This window comes from Eubalaena glacialis, chromosome 2, assembly GCF_028564815.1.
Source record: "Eubalaena glacialis isolate mEubGla1 chromosome 2, mEubGla1.1.hap2.+ XY, whole genome shotgun sequence".
Classification (NCBI taxonomy): Eukaryota; Metazoa; Chordata; class Mammalia; order Artiodactyla; family Balaenidae; genus Eubalaena; species Eubalaena glacialis.
Genome location: NC_083717.1, coordinates 44,766,064 through 44,789,828, shown reverse-complemented (window position 1 = coordinate 44,789,828; position 23,765 = coordinate 44,766,064). Strand labels below are relative to the sequence as shown.

The following is a 23,765-nucleotide window of genomic DNA, read 5'->3' as shown; positions in this document are numbered from 1 at the left end:
GTAATAAACCATACTGGAAAAGAATATGAAAAAGAAGAGAACCAGGAAAATAAGACCCATATAGCAGACAAGGATAGAACTACCATTCTGAAACTGTATACCAGATTTCAAAAGGTCAAAGAGAGACATGGAAGATTAAAAAAAAAAGGACCCAAATGCAACTTCTAGAGATAAAACTACAATGTTAAGAAATACAAAATACACTATCAATAAATGGGCCTCGAGGCAGATTAGACATTGAAAAAGACAATGTTAGTGAACTTGAAGACAAAGCAACAGAAATTTTCCAAATGAAACAGAGAAAACATAATTTAAAAAAATAAACCTAGCATGAGTGAGCTGTGAGACAAATTCAAGCAGCCTACCATAGGTGTAACTGAAATCTTCAAAGGAGAGTGGGGGAACAGAAAAAAGTATTTGAAGAAATAATGGTAAAAAATTTTCCAAATCTGATAAAATGATAAAAGTGCAGATCCAAGAATTCCCAAGCACAAGAAACATAAGGAAAAATATACCATGGCACATTATAATCAAATTGCTAAAAACCAGTGATGAAGAAAAAGACATATTATGTAAAGAGGAGTAAAGATAAAGATGACAGATTTTTTCAGAAACAATACAAGTAGAGAACAGAGGAACATCTTTAAAGTACTGAAAGGAAGCGTCAATCTAGAAATTTATACCCAAAAGAAAATATCTTTCATAAGTGAAGACAAAATAAAGATTTCCTCAGACATACAAATACTAAAAGAATTTATCAGCAGCAGACCCGCACTAAAACAGAAGTCCTCCGGGCAGAAGAGAAATGATACAAAATGGAACTACAGATCTACACAAAAGAATGTAGGGCAAATGCCCACTGGAGTCAGATAAGATGGTACAGAAGGGTGGGGGGTGAGGGGTACAGACCCCTCCTAACAGAGGCTTCTGCTACTCGGCCACAGCTGATGTGCTAAAGCAGCCTGGTGTTACCAGATCCTCCAAAAGAAGGCAGGACATGGAGATGTTTATATGAAATTTTCCTATGTTAAATTCAAGGTGCAGTCAAAGCATGTCTTTAGCCTAGGGGAAACCAAAGTTGCTAGGAAGTTAAAATACAGCTAAGTCCTGAAATTAAGAAGAATAGATAAAACCTCTTCAGCCCTTCCTATATTTGCTAACTCTCACAACTACTCTCACAAAACCTTGGCCCATCATATCATGATATTACATAGTTGTAGAGAAGGGACAACTTCAAAAGACTCTGACCACTAAACTGTGGGCTCCTAGCACGAAAGGACCACAGGCTGGGACCTACCTAGTGTGGCCGACAGTGTAGCGCAGAGCTTAATCATTTTGGTTGCAGACCCTAATATTTTATGGCTACCACTTCTCTAGATTTCCTCAGAGGACGGCAGAAAACTCCCCCTGCACAAGTGTGACGATGAAACCATAAATGGTTCCTTGGCCCAGAGAATAAAACTTAAAACCTGTAACTTGGCATTCAAGCCCCACCCCCACCATCCAACCTGTTCATCTTCTGGGCATCCCTTCCTGGGGGCCTATCCTTGGCCTGGGCCTGTGATGCCTAGTCCATCTCTCTCTGCTTAGCTGACTCTTCAGGGCCCAAACCAAGAATCACCAGCCTCCCCTCTTCCTCAGCCCTCAGGAAAAACTCAAAAATCCATTCTTTCAACCGTCCACTCAGCACACAATGTCAGCTGCCTACATCATGATTTTCCCCCAACACTCTGAAGATGCCTTGATGGCAGAAACACAGCACCAGACTTGGGACCATGCCTGGCACATGCTAAGAATGAGCATCGGATGGATAAATACATTAAGTTTCTGTTGCTTGTCTCTCCACCTATAAATAGTAAACCCCTGGCAGACAGAGGTCAGTGCCTGGTGTCTGAGGGCCCTCTGCATACCGGTCATAATAATCCCTGTGTCCCCGGTGGTCTCGGTCGCTGCTGTACTGGTCATAAGGTCTCTTTCTGGACAGGTTGTTGGGTCGGTAGCTCCCTGAACGGTGGGCGTCCATGTGTCGCCGGTCCCCATAATGGTGGTCCTTGTACCAGTGCTGCTCATACTGATGGTGCCTGTCACCACCCCAGGGTGGATTGTTATTGCCACCACCATAGTTGAACTTTCTTTCCCTCTGCCAGTCGCCTCGATCTGCAGAAAAAGAAGTAATGATCTCATGATTCCAAGAACTGGCTGCATTTCACTTCCACTAAAGTTTAAATTGAAAAGGCCTGACACATGTTACAAACACTATATTTCTTCCTTCTTGGCCTTTTTGCTGCTGGTTATCATACAAGTAATGAGTCCAAAATTCTTTCCCCAAAATTTTAAGGCAAAAGAAAATTCACCTTTCTCCTTCTGAAATTTAAGAACCACTGTTTTTCATTTTCTTTCTTTCTTTCTTTTTTTTTTTTTTCTGCTTTTCATTTTCTACACCTGCTTACCTTCCAACCTGGGGCTTACCCTTAAAATGAGATTTCACTAAAACAAACAACAACAACAACAACAACAACAACAAAAACCCCACACCAAACATTAATTTGGAAAAAGGCACTGCTGAGTTTCACAGCCACAAGGTAATACCCTCCATTTACACATCTAAGGTTTATTTACCTGCTGGTACCACCAGCTGTGCCTGGTCACTGAAAATCTTTCCAGACTACACCCACTGATCCTACTCTTCTTCCTTAGCCCACACCAAAAGAATGGCACTCCTCCTGTAAAAAAGTGATTGCTCTAACTCTGGATTCTGTAACTGTCAAGGATAGAGCCAAACTGAAATTTGTTTTAGCTTCAGTAAGCCTCCCTTTCCCCTGAGGAGAAGAATCACACTTATCTGAATCTGAAAAGGCAGTGAAGACACAGAAGTAGAGGAAAGGAGGCTATACTGGATTGAAACGTGGTCTCCAAAATGTATGTCCACTTAGAACCTCTGACTGTGACTTTACTTGAAAATAGGGTCTCTGAAGTTGTAATGATGGATCTCGAGTTGAGATCATCTTGGATTTACAGTGGGCCCTAAATCCAATGACAGATATCCTGTTAAGAGAAAGGCGTAGGGAGATTTGGGACAAAGAGACACAGAGAGGAAGGCCATGGAGAGATGAAGACAGAGAATGGAGAGACATTCACAGAAAGATAGACAAGATGAAAAGGCAGAGGGCTATGTACCAGATGAAGGAACAAGACAAAACCCCAGAAAAACAACTAAATGAAGTGGAGATAGGCAACCTTCCAGAAAAAGAATCCAGAATAATGATAGTGAAGATGATCCAGGACCTTGGAAAAAGAATGGAGGCAAAGATCGAGAAGATGCAAGAAATGTTTAAAAAAGACCTAGAAGAATTAAAGAACAAACAAACAGAGATGAACAATACAATAACTGAAATGAAAATACACTAGAAGGAATCAATAGCAGAATAACTGAGGCAGAAGAACGGATAAGTGACCTGGAAGACAGAATGGTGGAATTCACTGCTGCAGAACAGAATAAAGAAGAAAGAATGAAAAGAAATGAAGACAACCTGAGACCACTGGGACAACATTAAATGCAACAACATTCGCATTATAGGGGTCCCAGAAGGAGAAGAGAGAGAGAAAGGACCAGAGAAAATATTTGAAGAGATTATAGTCGAAAACTTCCCTAACATGGGAAAGGAAATAGCCACCCAAGTCCAGGAAGCGCAGAGTGTCCCATACAGGATAAACCCGAGGAGGAACACACCGAGACACATAGTAATCAAATTGGCAAAAATTAAAGACAAAGAAAAATTATTGAAAGCAGCAAGGGAAAAATGACAAATAACATACAAGGGAACTCCCATAAGGTTAACAGCTGATTTCTCAGCGGAAACTCTACAAGCCAGAAGGGAGTGGCATGACATATTTAAAGTGATGAAAGGGAAGAACCTCCAACCAAAATTACTCTACCCAGCAAGGATCTCATTCAGATTCGATGGAGAAATCAAAAGCTTTACAGACAAGCAAAACCTAAGAGAATTCAGCACCACGAGACCAGCTCTACAACAAATGATAAAGGAACTTCTCTAAGTGGGAAACACAAGAAAAGAAAAGGACCTACAAAAACAAACCCAAAACAATTAAGAAAATGGTAATAGAAACATACATATCAATAATTACCTTAAACGTGAATGGATTAAATGCTCCAACCAAAAGACACAGGCTCGCTGAATGAATACAAAAACAAGACCCATATATATGCTGTCTATAAGAGACCCACTTCAGACCTAGGGACACATACAGACTGAAAGTGAGGGGATGGAAAAAGATAGTCCATGCAAATGGAAATCAAAAGAAAGCTGGAGTAGCAATACTCATATCAGATAAAATAGACTTTAAAATAAAGAATGTTACAAGAGACAAGGAAGGACACTACATAATGATCAAAGGATCAATCCAAGAAGAAGATATAACAATTATAAATATATATGCACCCAACATAGGAGCACCTCAATACATAAGGCAACCGCTAACAGCAGTTATAAAACTGCTAACATCACTATAAAAGAGGAAATGGACAGTAACACAAGAATAGTGGGGGACTTTACACCTCACTTACACCAATGGACAAATCATCCAAACAGAAAATTAATAAGGAAACACAAGCTTTAAATGACACAACAGACCAGATAGATTTAATTGATATTTATAGGACATTCCATCCAAAAACAGCAGATGGCACTTTCTTCTCAAGTGCGCACAGAACTGTCTCCAGGATAGATCACATCTTGGGTCACAAATCAAGCCTCAGTAAATTTAAGAAAATTGAAATCATATCAAGCATCTTTTCTGACCACAACGCTATGAGATTAGAAATCAATTACAGGGAAAAAAACGTAAAAAACACAAACACATGGAGGCTAAACAATACGTTACTAAATAACCAAGAGATCACTGAAGAAATCAAAGAGGAGATCAAAAAATACCTAGAAACAAATGACAACAAAAACAGGATGATCCAAAACCTATGGGATGCAGCAAAAGCAGTTCTAAGAGGGATGTTTATAGCAATACAAGCCTACCTCAAGAAACAAGAAAAATCTCAAATAAACAATCTAACCTTACATCTAAAGGAACTAGAGAAAGAAGAACAAACAACACCCAAAGTTAGCAGAAGGAAAGAAATCATAAAGATCAGAGCAGAAATAAGTGAAATAGAAACAAAGAAAATAGCAAAGATCAATAAAACTAAAAGCTGGTTCTTTGAGAAGATAAAATTGATAAACCATTAGCCAAACTCAACAAGAAAAAGAGGGAGAGAACTCAAATCAATAAAATTAGAAATGAAAAAGGAGAAGTTGCAACAGACACCACAGAAATACAAAGCATCCTAAGAGACAAGCAACTCTATGCCAATACAATGGACAACCTGGAAGAAATGGACAAATTCTTAGAAAGGTATAAACTTCCGAGACTCAACCAGGAAAAACAGAAAATATGAACAGACCAATCACAAGTAAAGAAATTGAAACTGTGATTAAAAATCTTCCAACACACAAAAGCCCAGGACCAGATGGCTACACAGGCGAATTCTATCAAACATTTAGAGAAGAGCTAACACCCACCCTTCTCAAACTCCCAAAACATTGCAGAGGAAGGAACACTCCCAAACTCATTCTATGAGGCCACCATCACCCTGATACCAAAACCAGACAAAGATACTACAAAAAAAGAAAACTACAGACCAATAACACTGATGAATATAGATGCAAAAATCCTCAACAAAATACTAGTAAACAGAATCCAACAACACATTAAAAGGATCATACACCATGATCAAGTGGGATTTATCCCAGGGATGCAAGGATTCTTCAACATACGCAAATCAATCAATGTGATACACCATATTAACAAACTGAAGAATAAAAATCATATGATCATCTCAATAGATGCAGAAAAAGCTTTTGACAAAATTCAACACCCATTTATGATAGAAACTCTCCAGAAACTGGGCATAGAGGGAACCTACCTCAACATAATAAAGGCCATATATGACAAACCCACAGCAAACATCATTCTCAATAGTGAAAAACTGAAGGCATCTCCTCTAAGATCAGGAACAAGACAAGGATGTCCACTCTCGCCACTATTAGTCAACATAATTTTGGAACTCCTGGCCATGGCAATCAGAGAAGAAAAAGAAATAAAAGGAATACAGATTGGAAAAGAAGAAGTAAAACTGTCACTGTTTGCAGATGACATGATACTATATATAGAGAATCCTAAAGATGCCACCAGAAAACTACTAGAGCTAATCAATGAATTTGGTAAAGTTGCAGGATACAAAATTAATGCACAGAAATCTCTTGCATTCCTACACACTAACAACGAAAGATCAGAAAGAGAAATTAAGGAAACAATCCCATTCACCACTGCAACAAAAAGAATAAAATACCTAGGAATAAACCTACCTAAGGAGGTAAAAGACCTGTATGCCGAAAACTATAAGACACTGATGAAAGAAATCAAAGATAACACAAACAGATGGAGAGATATACCATGTTCTTGGATTGAAAGAATCAATACTGTGAAAATGATTATACTACCCAAAGCAATCTACAGATTCAATGCAATCCCTATCAAATTACCAGTGGCATTTTTTACAGAACTAGAACCCAAAATCTTAAAATTTGTATGGAGACACAAAAGACCCCGAATAGCCAAAGCAGTATTGAGGGAAAAAAACGGAGCTGGAGGACTCAGACTCCCTGACTTCAGACTATACTACAAAGCTATAATGGTACTGGCACAAAAACAGAAATATAGATCAATGCAACAGGACAGAAAGCCCAGAGATAAACCCACACACCTATGGTCAACTAATCTATGACAAAGGTGGCAAGGATATACAATGGAGAAAAGACAGTCTCTTCAATAAGTGGTCCTGGGAAAACTGGACAGCTACATGTAAAAGAATGAAATCAGAACACTCCCTAACACCATACACAAAAATAAACTCAAAATGGATTACAGACCTATGTAAGACCGGACACTATAAAACTCTTAGAGAAAAACATAGAAAAATACTCTTTGACATAAATCACAGCAAGATATTTTTTGATCCACCTCCTAGAGTAATGGAAATAAAAACAAAAATAAACAAATGGGACCTAATGAAACTTAAAAGCTTTTGCAAAGCAAAGGAAACTACAAACACGATGAAAAGACAACCCTCAGAATGGGAGAAAATATTTGCAAACAAACCAACGGACAAAGAATTAATCTCCAAAATATATAAACAGTTCATGCAGCTCAATATTAAAAGAGCAAACAACCCAATCCAAAAATGGGCAGAAGACCTAAATAGACATTTCTCCAAAGAAGACATACAGATGGCCAAGAAGCACATGAAAAGCTGCTCAACATCACTAATTATTAGAGAAATGCAAATCAAAACTACAATGAGGTATCACCTCACACCAGTTAGAATGGGCATCATCAGAAAATCTACAAACAACAAACGCTGGAGAGGGTGTGGAGAAAAGGGAATCCTCTTGCACGGTTGGTGGGGATGTAAATTGATACAGCCACTATGGAGAACAGTATGGAGGTTCCTTAAAAAACTAATAACAAAATAAAAAAAAAAAAAAAAACAAAACAAAAAGAAAAAAAAAAAAAAGAATAATAAAAAAAAAAGAATAAAAAAAAAAAAAAAAAAAAAAAAACTAATAACAGAATTACCATATGATCCAGCAATCCCACTACTGGGCATATACCCAGAGAAAACCATAATTCAAAAAGACACATGCACCCCAATGTTCACTGCAGCACTATTTACAATAGCCAGGTCATGGAAGCAACCTAAATGCCCATCAACAGACAAATGGATAAAGAAGATGTGGTACATATATACAATGGAGTATTACTCAGCCTTAAGAAGGAACGAAAATGAGTCATTTGTAGAGACGTGGATGGATCCAGAGACTGTCATACAGAGTGAAGTAAGTCAGGAAGAGAAAAACAAATATCGTATACTAACGCATATATGTGGAACCTAGAAAAATGGTACAAATGAACCGGTTTACAGGGCAGAAATTGAGACACAGATGTAGAGAACAAATGTATGGACACAAGGGGGGAAAGTGGCGGGGTTGGGGGGGATGAATTGGGAGATTGGGATTGACATATATACCCTAATATGTATATAATGGATAACTAGTAAGAACCTGCTGTGTAAAAAAATAAATAAAATAAAATTCAAAAAAAAAATAAAGAGATTGGAGCAGTGCAGCCACAACACCAAGGCTTGCTGGTAAGCAGTATAAGCCAGGATAGAGGCGTGCAACAGATTCACCCTCAGATCCTCCAAAAGGAACCAACTCTGCTGACACCTTGATTATCGAGTTCTGCCTCCAAAACTATGACAGAATACACTTCTGTTCTTTTAAGCCACCCAGTTTGTAGTACACTTTGTTACAACAGTCTCAGGAAACTAATACAGAGGCTTAACTAGTAGGAACCATGTGGCCTCATGGGAAATCCATCTTCCAGCTACAATTCGTTAAGATCAAAGACGTGCCACCAAATATACCTCTAACTCATTTTGTTGGCTTTCTAGCATTTTTTACAGAGCCAAAGAATAATACCATAAAGGAACCTGTGTCGCTTAGAAATTTATACCATCAAAACAATATATAGTCGACCAGCGGCTTAAATTCATTGCTGACCCAGGGTGGAGCAGGCCAGGGAACCAAGAAGTAAAAAACTTTTGACTATTCAACCTAAAAATTAACAAACAACAAAAAGAGACACCTTCACAACATGAAAGGATCATCTGAAGATGGCTTCAAACTAAATAGAAAGGTAGGTTTCAAACAGGGTGTCAAGGTCTGTGGTACTATGGAGATGGCCAAGTCATTTATTTCCAGAGAAAGTAAACGGTGCTTTTCTTTCTTCTTGAACCCTCCATGGGGTAGATAACTGGTTAGGAAGTACTATTAAGGAGAGGGATGAGAAATCCAAAGTTTAAATAAAAGACGACAGTTAGCTTAATAAGAAGAGTCCTTTCAAAGGATCATAATATAAAATCAGTGACATCACATGAATGACATAAAACCAGTCTAATCCCAGGAGAAAAATCAATACAACTGATACAACTACATCTAAGAACACGGAAACATTTCCCAACCATCTTTCTGTACAGTCATTACCTCCCCCCACTAATAAAATGGTGTTCAATTAATTGAACTAAGATTTTTAAGATTAAAAGACATGGAACCTCTGCTTCCACGTAATTCAGAGTAGCTGCCACAGAATCACACTCTGCCAAGAACAATAAGAAAACACCAGATAAACAGAAGATAATCTGCTTAAAGACATCAAAGAGCAGCCAAAGCAATGAAGACTAGAAGGACTAAGATTCCGAAGAGCAAAAAAACCCTCAGAGGTAATAATAGTTGACTTGACTTCTGCAGCCACTGGGGAGATCTGTGACTCTGAGCCTGGGCAAGAAGCTGAATATCTGGGCTTTGCCCAGCCGAGAACCACTGCTGGAGAAACAGAGACACTGGCAGAGCTTTTGGTGGTCTTTCTAAGCTAGAGGGACACTGGACACTTGAGGGACTGCAAACACACAGCCAGTTTTCCCTTAGAACATTTGCTGAATCTGCAGGGAGCAGGAGGCTAAAAAGCTAAGCTAGATACCTTCTGAAAAGCAGAGCCGTTCAGGGCTGTCTCACCGTGCCGAGGAAACCAAGATCCTAGTTTAAGACCTGCCAGTGGGGTGGGGCAGAGAGTGCAGCAGGCCCTCCGTCCAGTACCCTGGAGAGCCAAACCCCAGGAACAGGGGGACCAAACGAGAACTAGATTAAGATGATCGACTCCCACTCCATGTGCCTGGGGAGGAAAGAGTAAATCCTCTCTGGGGCAGAGTGACATCATCTGGGGCTTCTACAATTTTTAAAACACAGTGCCTACCATCTAATCAAAAATAACCAGACATGTTAAAAGATAGGGCTGTTATGACTGAAAACCAAGGGGAAAAAAAAAAAAAAAGCATACAATACAAATGGTTCACAATAATTCAGATATTAGAAATAACAGTCAAGAATTTTTAAATACCTATCATTAATGTGTTCCAAAAAAGAGGAAAAGATGGAGAAAATCAATTTTCCTAGAAGCTTGAGAATTTTACTGGAAGATTAGAATGTACTTAAAAAAAAAAAAAAAAAGAAATCCTAACACTGAAGTTTAGAAAAAAATGTATACTTCATTTTGATTATGGAACACTTGACTCTCTGTAAAATTTTATACTATGCTTCTATATATACTATATTCTTTTAAGGTTTTGTTCTATATGCTTTTTTCTTTTTACTACTTTTATCTTTAAAAGTAATTCATGCTCATTGTAACCAGTGAAGTAACAGACAATGGAGAAATTATTAATTTCCTCCAATCCATCCACATTTTTACCAGCCTAAGGTAACTGGTATGTCTGTTTTCACATCCTTCTCTATGCTTATACAAATATATTATTCAAATATATACCATAGAAAACAGCTTGGTGGTTCCTCAAAAAGTTAAACGTAGAATTATCACATGACCAAACAATTCCACACTCCTAGGTAAACATCTAAAAGAATTGAAAATAGGTACTCAAATAGTTGCACGCAAATGTGCACAACAGTACGATCCTCAATAGCCAAAAAGCAGAAACAACCCAAATATCTGTCAACTAATGAAAAGACAAACAAATTCTAGTCTAACCATACAATGGGATATTATTCAGCCACAAAAAGGAATGAAATACTGATACATGCTACAACACGGATGGACCTTGAAAACCGGATGCCAAGTGAAAGAAGTCAGACACATATTGTATGACTCCATGTGATTCCTTTAATACAAAGAATCCAGAATAAGTAAACCTATAGAGACAGAAGACAGACTGGTGGTAGTCGGAAGCTGGGGAGAGGGGAGAATGAAAACTGTTTTTTCTTTGGGGTGAGCAAAGTGTTTTGGCACTTGATTTAGGTGGTGGTTGCACAACATTGTGAATGTACTAAATGCCACTGAACTATTCATTTAAAATGGTTACGTTTATTCAATAAAGTTAAACACACACACAACAGAGATTCTGTTGTTGTTGCTTTTTTTTCCCTCCAATTTTTTTTTTAACTATAAAGCCAACTCATTTTTTTAACAACTGCTAATAATATAGAGTACAAATGTCCTATTATTCATCTAACCGTTTTTCTATTAATGGGCAATTTATTTCCAGCTTTTTGCCATTATAAGGCTGTAACAGCATCCTCATACATGTATGTGTTTGCATTACTACAGGACAGACTCCCAGAAAAAGGGCCTACGTATTTAGATATTTCAGATTATTTTCTGGAAAGACTGTAGCAATTCACACTCTTAGCAACTTGTGTGCATTTCACCCTTTAATTTTTGCAGATCTGAATGGTTAAGAAATTGGTTAATTTATTGTTACTTTAATGTACATTTCCCCAGCAGCAATTGTTCATCTTGTCCTACTGGCCATTTGAATCTCCTCTTCCAAATGAATTCCCTATTCCTAACCTTTGTCCATTTTTCTATTTGGTTATCCTTCTGTTATCAATTCATAAGGAGTTTTTCAATATTAGCAGTTTTAATCGTTTAACTCTCATATATAATGTAAATTGTTTCCCTGAGTCGTTCATTTGTCTTTTGCTTATTTATGTTGGTTATGTCCTTCTTAGAGTTGAATTAACAGCCTTTTGGATCTTTGTCTCATGCTTATCTCACTGAGAAAAAAGAGGACAATAAAGTGACGGAAGAGAATAAAGCACAAAGGTCCAGCTACTGTCTTTGGAAAAAAAAGTGATTCTTCTTTTGGCACCTTTTTTTTTAAACAACTGAGTTTTGTTTTGTTTTTTGGTATATCTATTTATTTATTTATTTATTTATTTTTATTTATTTATTTTTGGCTGCGTGGGGTCTTAGTTGCGGGGTGTGGGCCCTTCGCTGAGTCGCACACTCTCTATAGTTGTGGCGTGCAGGTTTCTCTCTAGCTGTGGCGTGCAGGTTTTCTCTCTCTAGTTGTGGCGCGCGGGCTCCAGAGTGCGTGGGCTCTGCAGTTTGCAGCACGTAGGCTCTCTAGTTGAGGCGCCTGGGCTTAGCTGCCCCGCGGCATGTGGGATCTTAGTTCCCCGACCAGGGATCGAACCCACATCCCCTGCACTGGAAGGCGGATTCTTTACCACTGGACCACCAGGGAAGTCCCCTCGGCACCTGTTTTTAAAACTTCACTTAATGACTCACCTGCATTACTGAAGTGTCTCTTGTTGGGGTGACTATAGTTATCTCTTGGGTGTCCATGCATCTGTGGGCCATGAGAGGCAGGCAAATGAGGCTTCTGAGGGTGAGGGTTGTGTGGGGTGTGGGACTGAGACATCAGGGAATCCCGGCTTGAACCCGAGGCCTCTGGTCGAAATGGTTTCTTACCACCAATCGCATCATCTTTCTTCTTCTGCTCCTGTAGAGTAAAAGGAAACCAAAGACCCTCAGGATCCCAGGTGGAATTCCCAAGAACAGTATAAAGATCACCACCTTTAAATATTTCCCTCTTGACTTTTGACAAGTCCCTCTTGGCTTCCCTGCTGTTTACTACCTTCTTAGGAAAAAATGCTCATAAATTCCACTGAGCTCCCAGGGCATGGAAAGCCTCACAGAGCTCCACCTGCTGCTCAACCTGCTAGGCCACTACAAAGAAGCCAATCTCCAGGGACCTGCAGCTGTCAGAACAAGGGCCCAGGCCGCTGGATGTCACTGCACGGGGCGAGGAACAGGGGCCAGGCTGTCAGCACTGTTGGAAATTGCTCTCAGGCCATGTAAAACTGGGACCACCAACTTCTTCAGGCTAACTTGAACAAACAACCCCTGACTGGCCCAGTGGGAACTAGTTCCCATGCCAAAGTCATCAAGCTAAACATCTAAATGTTTAAGTAACAACATATCTTTACCACACAAGTGAAATATTTGACATAAAAACATCAGAAAATACAATAAGGAAAAAATAAGAACTGTGAAGTGACCTAAAATCTCACCACCACGGGAATTACTGTTAATAATTTGGTCCATGTCTTTCTGAGCCATTTTGTGTGTTTATACATAATACAGTAGACCCCCCTAATCCACGGGAGATACACTTCAGGACCTCCAGTGGACGCCTGAAACTGCAGATAATACTGAACCCTATATGTACTATGTTTTTTCCAATACATACATGCCTATGAGAGTTTAATTTATGAATCAGGCACAGTAAGAGAATATCCGAATTGCCAGCATCACTACTCTTGTGCTTTGGGGCTACTATTTAGTAAAATAAGGATTACCTGAACTCAAGCACTGCAATACCACAACAGTCGATCTGATAGCCAAGAGAGCTACCAAGTTACTAATGGGCAGGTAGCGTATAGTGTGGATACGCTGGACAAAGGGATTATTCACGTCCCACGTGGGAGAGAGCAGGACGGCACGAGATTTCATCACGCTACTCAGACCAGTGAGCAATTTAAAACTTATGAATTGTTTATTTCTGGAATTTTACATTTAATATTTTCAGACCATGACTGACTGCAGGTAACTGAAACTGTGGAAAGCAAACCACAGTGGGGGGAACTGCTGTCTGTGTGTGTGCGCGCATGTGTGCGTGCGTGCGTTTTCTAAACAAAAATATTATTTGATATTCTTTTTTTACTGAATGTACTGTAAAAATCTTATGTGAATACTTACTTCCACAATATTAAATTTATAGTTGAATATTCCCTGATATGGATATATCGAGTCATTTCCATATAATCATGTTTAAACCCTTAATTATCTCTTTCGACTAAATTCTTAGAAGGAGAATTGCATGTTTTAGTCTTTTGGTAAATCCTACTGAACTGTCCTCCAGAAAGGTTGTGAATGTATACTATAACCCCAACTAGTGGGACCACTACTTTGATTATTCACCTTATCCTAACTTCTGATACCTAGACTAATGAAGCCCTTTACCCTTTACATCATTTGTCCAACCTCACTCATCCTAACTTTCACTCTTTCCTAGAGGGCCTTTCCCCAACCATTGCATTCCCTCCTGGGGCTTTTCCTGACTATTCTTTCAGAGACTTTTTACAATGTATAAAATTCACAGTAACATTCAGCAGTATTACTATACTATTCCTGCATATTACTGTTCTACCATATTCTTCCATGTAAAATTAAATTATAAACCACTTGAGGGTGCTACTCCACAGCTCAGCACAGTGCTAGGCACAGGATATGCTTATGCAACAAATACTTCTGAGCACCTGCCCTGCGCCTGGCACCATTCCAGGTGCTGAGGATACGGGAGGGGATGAGAGACATAAGACCTCAGCCTTGACATGGTAGTGAAGGAGGTATTAAATGTTCCTAGACTGGCGCTACATGGCTAATTGGGGTACGGCCCACGTGGCAAGTCACCAGATCTGCAAACGGACATGGCTGAACAAGGAACGCTGCCCCTGCAGCACCGGCCAAATCACTTCATGCCCATGCCCCTCCACCAAAGAAGGGGAGGCAGCTTCTGGGCACCTTCTCATGTTTGCTCCTTTACATGAGTGGTTGGGACCCTACGTACAAAAGCTGGAAGGACACCAAGTACATGTGGCCCAGAAAAGAACAGAAAAATTATGTGCTGCCCATAACTGTTATCTTTCAGGAGCCACATTTATAAGCTACCATAAGACATGTGCATATGGAAGAAAAGCCCTGGTGAATAAATGATTCCAGGATGTAAGAACACAGAGGAACAACTCCTTGTCAGAATTTCCACACTGTCTGGTTCCAATACATTGGCTATTTTACCCATCGGGTCTTAAGTGTTAGTTTGTCTACTTGTGGAACATGTGGAGAAACTGCACAGCTAACACAGTGAAAGAGCCCACCATCCAAGACAGGCTGGGCTGTGGTGGGCTACTGCACCCCCTCTTGGACCTAGACCTCCATCTGCAAAGTAAGGGCAGAGAACCCGTGCCCCTTCTAGCACCAACAACCTATGAGTCTATGATCATCTCCTCAGGAAAAAAACAGTAATTAGGAATTTTTCTGTGGAAATGGTTATCTGTTTGTATGAATTAGAATTAAATTCGTATTTTACCTCTTCTTCTTGAGACCTTTTCTTGTGAGCCATCTTGTATAACTTATGTAATTTTCGAGCATCAAATTCTGTAAACTTGGAAACAAAAATCCATAGGTTCCTTAAAAAAAAAAAAAAATTGTTCTGGTGAATTACAGAATTTTAAAAATAACTATTCTCTTTATAGATGGCAAGTTATTGAATTTTGCTGTGGAATACTCTCCAAGTATAGAAAATAAGTTACAGAAATAATCTTTCAGGTCTTGGCATCAATAATAAATACACCTTTAAATGCTACTGTCAATAGAATTTGACCTAGGGGTCTGGAGACGAGGGTTCTGTCTCACAGCTAAAACCCCTCTAATTTATTTCACTGGCACCTAGGACTCCGGACCTAACGTCTTCCTCCACCTTCTGCACTCCCTGGACTCTGCCGGGCAATCTGTCATTACCGCCATATCCCAGGTGGGGACCTATGTACGGTTGGGCATCTCTGCATTGCTGCCCCTTCTTTCCTCCCAGTCGTCACCACCAAGGCCTGTCATTTCTACCTTAAAACTCCAAGGGACTCTTCTCCTCCAATTCCATTGCACTCACTCTAGCATGGCATTACTGTCAACAGGGGAGTGACTGGTAAAACGGGTGTGTAGAACAAGGAGGCACAGGTACCCTCCGTGAGCTGGAAGGGAAGGCTCACATCCTCGCACACTTCCTGGAGAGCAGTCACACCACACCGTGCCACGCCACTCAGAGGACACTGCCCTGGCTCCTGACAAGTAAACCTGCTGCATAGTGTGGAAAACCATGGCCTTCCTTTCTAAAGCCTTCTGTAATAGGGCTTCAGTCATCTTAACGAACTGCCTTTAAACCCTAAGACCCTCCCAGTCCCCTCACTGTCCCACTTTCAAGGCTTTGCTGAAGCCTGAGACCTCTCCTCATCTAAGGAGGTCCACTCTGCTCTTCCATGCCGGCTCAAGTGTACATGCCCAGCCCTCAGAAGACTTCCCTCCCTCACTACTCCTCTGCATGTGCTTATTCCTTCTTGGAATTCCTACTATACTTGATCTTCCAATCACCACTTCATCATGGACAGTTTCTCACAAGTGGGCAAGGAACTCCTTATGAACCACAGCAGGCCAGGACCATAGTACCTGGCACATCTAAACAAAGACTGGCCCCAGTGCACAGTATCCAGCCCTGCATCGCAGATCTATACGTTAAGATGATGCATTTTCGTTATCTTCCAATAGGGATTAAGCTCAGTATACAGAAAGCCAGATGGCTAGATACAGGGATCTGGTTTGGTAACAGTGCAAAACGGAAGTAAAGTCACATTTCAAAAGTTAGATCTTCTTTTTTTAATGGGTGTGAAGCATGCTATGGATAGCATCATGACAGAAGGTTTTCTTAAATCTCTTTTTCACTCAAAAACCAATCCACTGATATTAGGTATATTATACAAAGATAATTACATTAACCATGAAGTATCAATATATGAGTTCAACGTAACTGTGGAGTATGGAAAGAGACTTAATGTTACAATTGTCTTTGAGAAATTCCAGTCATGTTTTCTTAAAACATCAAAAGTGAATATATAAATGAATATATGTAAGTCATAATGCCTTACAAACTGAAGTTCTGGATTAACTGCATTAATCCAAATTACTTCTACAGTTCTTCAATTATTAAAGAGAAGAGAACTCATAGCTCTGGTGGTTTTAGCCTTTGCTTCCTCGCATGAGGTTAGCAGAGCACTAACCAATTAGTTATTATATTATCTCTGAATATTAACCTGAGGTGGGTAAAGTAGTGAAATTATAGATGGTTTCTATCCCTTCCAGGTCTAAAGACTGAGTCTTTATTCTGAGGACAGGCCAGCAAATCCAGTATCACGGTATTTCTCTCATAAAATAATGACATCATCCTACCCATTCAAAAGATTGGTCTCAGAGGAATGGCCTATTTCAGGAAAAGAAAACTGAAGCCTGCAGGTATGTTGCTAATAGACTGCTTTTGCTGGGAAAAAAAATTTTCATTAGATGGCTGTGTCATGTTGCATAAAACAAAACAGAACCCCTAACACACACTTTGTCATCAAATCAAACCAGGCAATTTGAGGCTGCAGCTGCTTACCTCCTCCACAGTTTGATGTGCTCCTGGTCTGAGTAAGCTTTAAGGCACTCGGCTATCCGGTCCCCGATTTTCAGCAGGCAGTTCCGGGTGTGCTCCAGCTGTTCCTGTACACTCAGCCCCTTGTCAGGTTTATCCAACTGTTTCAGTGCCTTTTTCACAGGCCTCATCCTCTCCTTACACTGGAACAGACCAAGAGTAGAGACATAAAACACCTGCAGCAAAGACAGCTTCAGCTGTGCTTACTGTGCCCTAAATTCCCAGAGAACACACAGCGCCCCCCCCAGGCCACATAATCACTAGAGGAGAAGCAGGTAATGGCAGGGGAACAAGTATAAATGTTAGAGTTGGAAAAACCTGAGGTTCAAGTCCCAGCTCCATCGCTCAGAGCGATGACTTTTACAGCTTACTTGGCCTCTCAAAACGCTGCTCTGTTTCCTCATCTGCAAGAGGGGCATGATAATCTCCCAAGGCCATTATGAAGATAAATGAGAAGTAAAATTATAGACCTAACCTGAAAACCTCCCATCACAAACTATCTAAAACTACAGGATAAAATATTTACAAGTCCTTTAGACTTGTAAGAAACTGAGGGAAAGGTTTCCAGATAAAGATAGTAGACTGAACACAAGAATCTTTCTCTCCCCCTCCCCATCCACTAAAACAACAGTAAAGGAATCGCCGTAAGAAGAGATAAGCCCACAAAGACGGGGAAAATGAGAGGAAGCAACAGCAACAAAATATTGGCAGCAAGTGAAATGACTTAATAGACCTGAGACAATGAAATCCTAACCCAGCAGTGGAGAGAGCTGAGAACCAACCTGATTTATACTGCAATTCCTGCAGAGGCTAGCTAAGTATCTCTGGAAGTAGGGATGAGGGCTAAAAATAAGGATTTTGTTTTGTTTTGTTTTGTTTTTTTAAGACTGCCTAAGAGGAACAGATTTATAATAGACGCCCAGACTTCCAACTCTGCCCGACAAAAGATATGGAGGTTTATTCTCTGGAGAGGATAAAAGAAAAGTCTCTGAACTGGGCTACACAGGCATAGTTGAGAGGCAAGGCTACTACACTGAGAATAGCATTGTATGAATATATGCATATTAGATAAGCCACCGCCCAGTCTTTTTATTTATTTGTTTATTTTTTGCCTCTCAGATTCTAGAAAGAAGAAAGCCAGGCCTTAACCCTCCAGTCAGGAGACTGGAGGATTCTCATCCCCAAAATCCGACCACCCAAGAGGAAGAACCAAATGATGCTGACTCCCCACTGGAAGTTTTCCAAGGAAGCAGCCCAGCCAGATCACCCTACAGAGAACACTCTCAAAGTCGATCAAGCCCCACCCACATGTTCAGAGCTTCCAATCAGATGTTTAGTCCCTACTCTTAAATACGAGCAGACAACCAAGGATTACCAAGCCATTTGAAAAATATCTAACATGAGTGACAGAAAACAAATCTAAGAGAAATATAAAAACATTCAGAGAACCATATGGGGAAAAAAGATCTTGGGAATAACACATGACGAGAGAAATGAAAACCTCAAAAGAAATAATGGCAGATAAAGCTGAGGAGATCTCCAAGAAAGTAAAGTTAAAAAAGAAGAAATGGAAGAAAGTTTAAGATAATATTAGGGACCACTCCCAAAGTCCAATATCCAAAAAGTAGGATAAAATTAAGAACTGAGGAGGAAATTATCACAAAATAATTTAAGAAAATTTCTCTGACCTGTAGGGCATGGTTGTCAGCCACTAAAGTATCTAATATAAGGAACTATTAAGGCACCTGTCCATGTAACTTCAGAAGAGTGAAAATCTGACAAACTTTCATCTCTTTGTGATAATTTCCATAGCTATATACTTACAATTTATTTTTCAGTATTGTACTTAAATTTTTTAAAAGGACACAAAATAAACTAGAAGATACATGACTGTAACAGATAAAAGATTAGTATTGCGAATGGATATAGGATTCCTATAGAAAAGGTAACAAGAGAAACATTACCTGGAACAGGCAAAGGATATGAAAAGGTAATTCACCAGAAACATGAATGCCCAATAAATATGAAAGTAAATGTTCAACAACACCACTGGTCAATATTTCATACCTCTTAGATTGGCAAAAATTAAGAAGTTAGAAATTACCAAGTGTTTCCGAGACTGGGAAGCAGCTGGAACTCACATTCGTTGCTGGAAAGAGTGCAAATCTCTACAATCACTTTGAAGACTAATTCCACAACATCTAAAAGCAGTAGATGTGCAGACCCAAAGAATCACCCAGCTTTTCTGCTCAAGCTACACACTAGCGAAGCTCTTACACATGTGTATAAGAAAATATTTACAATTTCACTGCAGCCAATTTGTAGTAGTAAACATTTGGAAAACCCCAATGTCCATCAATAGGAGAAAGAATGAATTGTGGAAGTCATAAAACAGAATAATATGAAACACTGAAATCAGAGACATAATTATCAACATGGATAAATCTCGAAAGTGTACATGCTGAGGGAGGAAACGCAAGTTACAGGATACACACAGTGTGGCATTTATTGATAGGTTCAAATCTTTGCTCTACATCTTGGACAAGTTACTTAACTCTCCTCACCTTATTTTTTAAGGGGTAAAATAGAGATAATTACCTACCTCATAGCTTGTTGTGGAGAAAATACACAAAAAGCACACTAATAACGCCTGGCTGTTTATATGAGCTATTACTTACTGTCTTTAGAGACATTAAGTAAACTCTAGAACCACGCATGAGAATTACGATTTGATCTACACTGAATTTAGAATTGTGGCCGCTTCTAGGGAGGTAACAAACCATGACCAGAAGCTTCAACTTTATAGCCTGAGCCTTAAAAAGTTCAGACCTGACAAAACTTGATGGTACCTCTATCAATGCCTATTACATTCCTGAAATTTTTCTGTATTTTTAGAAGAGATCATAATATAAAAACAAGAGTAAATGAGCCAGTATGTAAATGCAATTTCTTTTCTTTTTTTTTTTTTACTTCAAGTATAATTGATTTACAATGTTGTATAACAGCAATTTTTTAAATAGTATGGTACCACAGAAGCGTTAGTTATGATTTTCTCTTATAAACACTGGGCTAAGGAGGAAGCAGGAAACAGATCAGAGAGCTGGTTGTGTAATGAATTTATTCATTTACTCATTTATTGAGCTACTTCTAGCATCTACACGTACTTTATATAAGACACAGTACTTGCCCTCAGAGAGCTCACAGGAAGAAGAGTAAAGAGATTTAAGAAAAATGAGGTAAGTGCGAAGAGAAAAAAAAATACACGTATGCATACAGGTTTCTGGGAACACGGGGAAAAAAGGGTAAAAAGAGAGAAGACTGCCTTACAGGATGAGGTCAAAATTCTATGCTTTGCTTCCCCAGAGCAGGAATATTTTGAGATTTGGAAGATCATTTTCTCTCTGAAACTAAATTAACTATTCAAGTGAACAGTGATGTGTGGAAGTTTGGGGAAAGGAAAAGACCTCAAGAGAGGAGGGGAAGGGAAGCGAGTGCAACACAATGAAATATACACGTGCAGCTCCGGTAAGGGCCTAAGTCCCGGAGGACGCACTGGCCTGTTTCCATCCCATACAAGGCTTGGTCCATGACTCCTCCCCTCACCTGCCCTGTCTCCTATGAGGAGATGGACCACATCCTAGGCCACGTCTTGGCTCCTAGCCCCACAACACGGGAACACATAAGATAGGCCGTGCTCGCCACCGCTCCAGCTCACGCAGCCAGGACCCCAGCCTCGTCTCAGGTCATGCTGCTTAGACCGACTGAGGCTATGTGGCGGGAACTACGAAAGGCAAAGCCGCAGCAAGCACTGTGGCTGCAGACCCCAGAATTCCTCAACTTCAGGACTTACTATGCTGAATGTCTCCTGGTCCAGATCATCATCCTCATCCTCTCCAATGGGGACAGGTTCACTTCCTGCTGTAATATGGACAGGACCCTGAGATCGCTTTGATTTACTTGAAGATTTGGCATCACCACCTTTAGGCTTTTAAAAAAGAGTTACAAGGAATCATTGTCATTTGTGTACTCCTGTCTTGCAATTTGGACTTCTCAGCTATGTCACATCACTACAAGGGGGTACATAGGATGGCCTCAGTTTTGAGCCATGATGAAGCCAAACCTATTTGATTAACAGTTTAATCATATGTCATTCCCACTTCTGTCTCTAAACAGAGCCAATTATAATTTTAGCTTCATCAATGCTATTCTGGCTTCTATTCCCTAATCCATAAAATGCATAAAAATGTCATCAAGAGGTTAAGATTGTGAATTGGCACAGCCCTCACAGAGTAGCATGTAGCAACTTAAAAATGAAAGTACACTTTGATCTTGGAAACTGTATTAACCAAAATATTTCAAGTGATTGAAATTTACATAAATCCACATGGGTAAAGTTCATTTATCCATGAAAGGGTGCAGAAGGATGGAGACAGAGATACATATAAAAAATAACTTTATGTATGAACATTTAAAAACATAAAACAATACTATGCTTTGATTACGATTATGTAATATGTAGTAAAAGTATAAAAACATGGGCAGGAAGGTTTCACACGAACTTCAGGGCAGTGTTACAGAGGAGAGAAGAGGGAGGAGAGCAATGAAACTGGGAGAAGAAACAGAGGGGAGTCCCAGTAATGAGTGCATGGATACCAAATACAGTAGCCCAAAAAAAAAACCCACTTGAAGTAAACATGAAAAATGTTAACAACAGCTGCAATATCTGGGTAGTGGACATGTGGATGCTGGCTAAATCATTCTTTGTGCTTTTATTTTTTAAATATTTCACCTTAAAAGAAGAATACCTTTCTGCAGAAACACAGATGCAAAGTAAGGTATCTGTTACAGTACAGTTTATACCATTAGAAATTTGAAAGCAATTTCAATATGGGAAACTTAAATTGTTTCCAAAATGTTATAATCAAACAAAATCTTCCTTATCTATTAAAAATGATTTTAACTTTTATTTATTCACTTGGAAAGCTGTTTGTGATATATTGCTAAGTGGGGAGAAAAGGCTATCCAAACAGTCTGGTCTGATTTTTATTTTATATTTGTTCTTATATGCATAATAAAAAGTTCCAAAGGTGCTCATCAAGAAATCTGTTAGAGCTATGACTGGATGGTGGAATTAAGGCAGTTATTTGTTTGTATGTTTTAACAATGATTAAAGATTAATTGCAAAATAATTTCATCAGAAGTCAGCAAGATGCAACACTGTACCAGAATTCTGTGGTTTGGAGTGAACTTCATGAAACCCCAACATGAAGATTATATAATAATAGTAGGGCTTTCACCCATTTCTACTCCAAAAGCTTAACTCTTGATAGTATTTGATAGTATTTCACGTATTCAGATTCATCTGTGGACTGTGCTTTTCTACCATGAGTCTGAGAACATGTATCAAGTAGTTACCTGTCCTGTCTCATTCCAACACCCCCTCTGAAACGTGTAATAAAAGAGCAAATAAAGGCTTCTATATTAAAGAACACCACAACTCACACACTCCCCTCTCTCTGCAGGAAGAGGTGCAGGCATCCCCCTGACAGCCCCATCCTTCCTTCTGGGATATACTCATAAAATGACAATTATTTCAGGGCCCTCAAACCCCATTCTACTTCTAAATCCTAGAAGGGAATTTCAAAGGCTGCGGGCATCTCAGTATGTAGAATGACATCGATACCTTCTCTTTCTTATCTTTTGATTTCTTCCTTTCCTTGTCCCCTTCCTTGTCTTTCCTAGAACTCATTTGTTTCTCCTTGTTCTCCTTGTTCTCTTTCTTCTTCTGTTTCTTTTTCATTGGACTTTTTTCTAAGCCATCATCCTAGAAAACAAACAAGGCTATGAGCTTTTGCCACAAACTTTACATTTCCTCATTTACTTTCTAGAAAAAAAAGCACTGCCCCAATGGTTCATCACTGTGTCCACAGAAGTATGTTCTCAAGCATACAGCCTTAAAGCTATCTGCTTAAAGTGAAGCCTGTAGAGGCAGATGCTCTTCACTTACATCTTCGCTTTATTTCTCATAGCAACCCTTCAACACAGGCATTATCATTCCCATTTCACAGATGGAAAAAACTGAGGAACAAAGAGATTATATACCTGCCAGGTAGTAATTGGTAAGGTTGCTAGTATTTGAATTCATGCATGCTTGACTCAAATCCATGCTAGTTCACATACCCACTGCTGATCCTCCTGGAAATAACCTCAAAGGGCAATTACACTTGAAGAGTAACAAAATAAAATCCCATAAAGTTTTCAGTCACTGAAACAACAGACTGAATGCTAGCAAGTTACTTTTCATTTTGCTTAGACCAGAGGTTACAAATTGACAGGCCTTGGGCCAAACCTGATCCACAGATGAGTTTTGTTTGGCCCACCCAACAATGAACTGCATAACAGCTGCCCCTATACGTTAGGCATGAGCTCCCTGGTTAACCACAGTCTCCACCACTCCCTATCGCTCCCAACGATGAGGCTG

General features: G+C 39.5%; 1 protein-coding gene across 4 annotated transcripts in view; it reads right to left on the bottom strand.

Moving 5' to 3' along the window:
- Positions 1-23,765, bottom strand: part of CHD2 (chromodomain helicase DNA binding protein 2) — a 117,566-nt gene that overhangs the window by 4,212 nt on the left and 89,589 nt on the right. For all 4 annotated transcript variants that reach the window (XM_061179980.1, XM_061179982.1, XM_061179981.1 and 1 more), the window contains 6 exons: positions 22,968-23,108; positions 21,135-21,269; positions 17,249-17,427; positions 15,137-15,236; positions 12,274-12,487; positions 1,911-2,157 (listed from right to left, as the gene is read on the bottom strand). In XM_061179980.1, the coding sequence (XP_061035963.1) occupies positions 1,911-2,157; positions 12,274-12,487; positions 15,137-15,236; positions 17,249-17,427; positions 21,135-21,269; positions 22,968-23,108 (1,016 nt within the window). The remainder of the gene's footprint in view (positions 1-1,910; positions 2,158-12,273; positions 12,488-15,136; positions 15,237-17,248; positions 17,428-21,134; positions 21,270-22,967; positions 23,109-23,765) is intronic.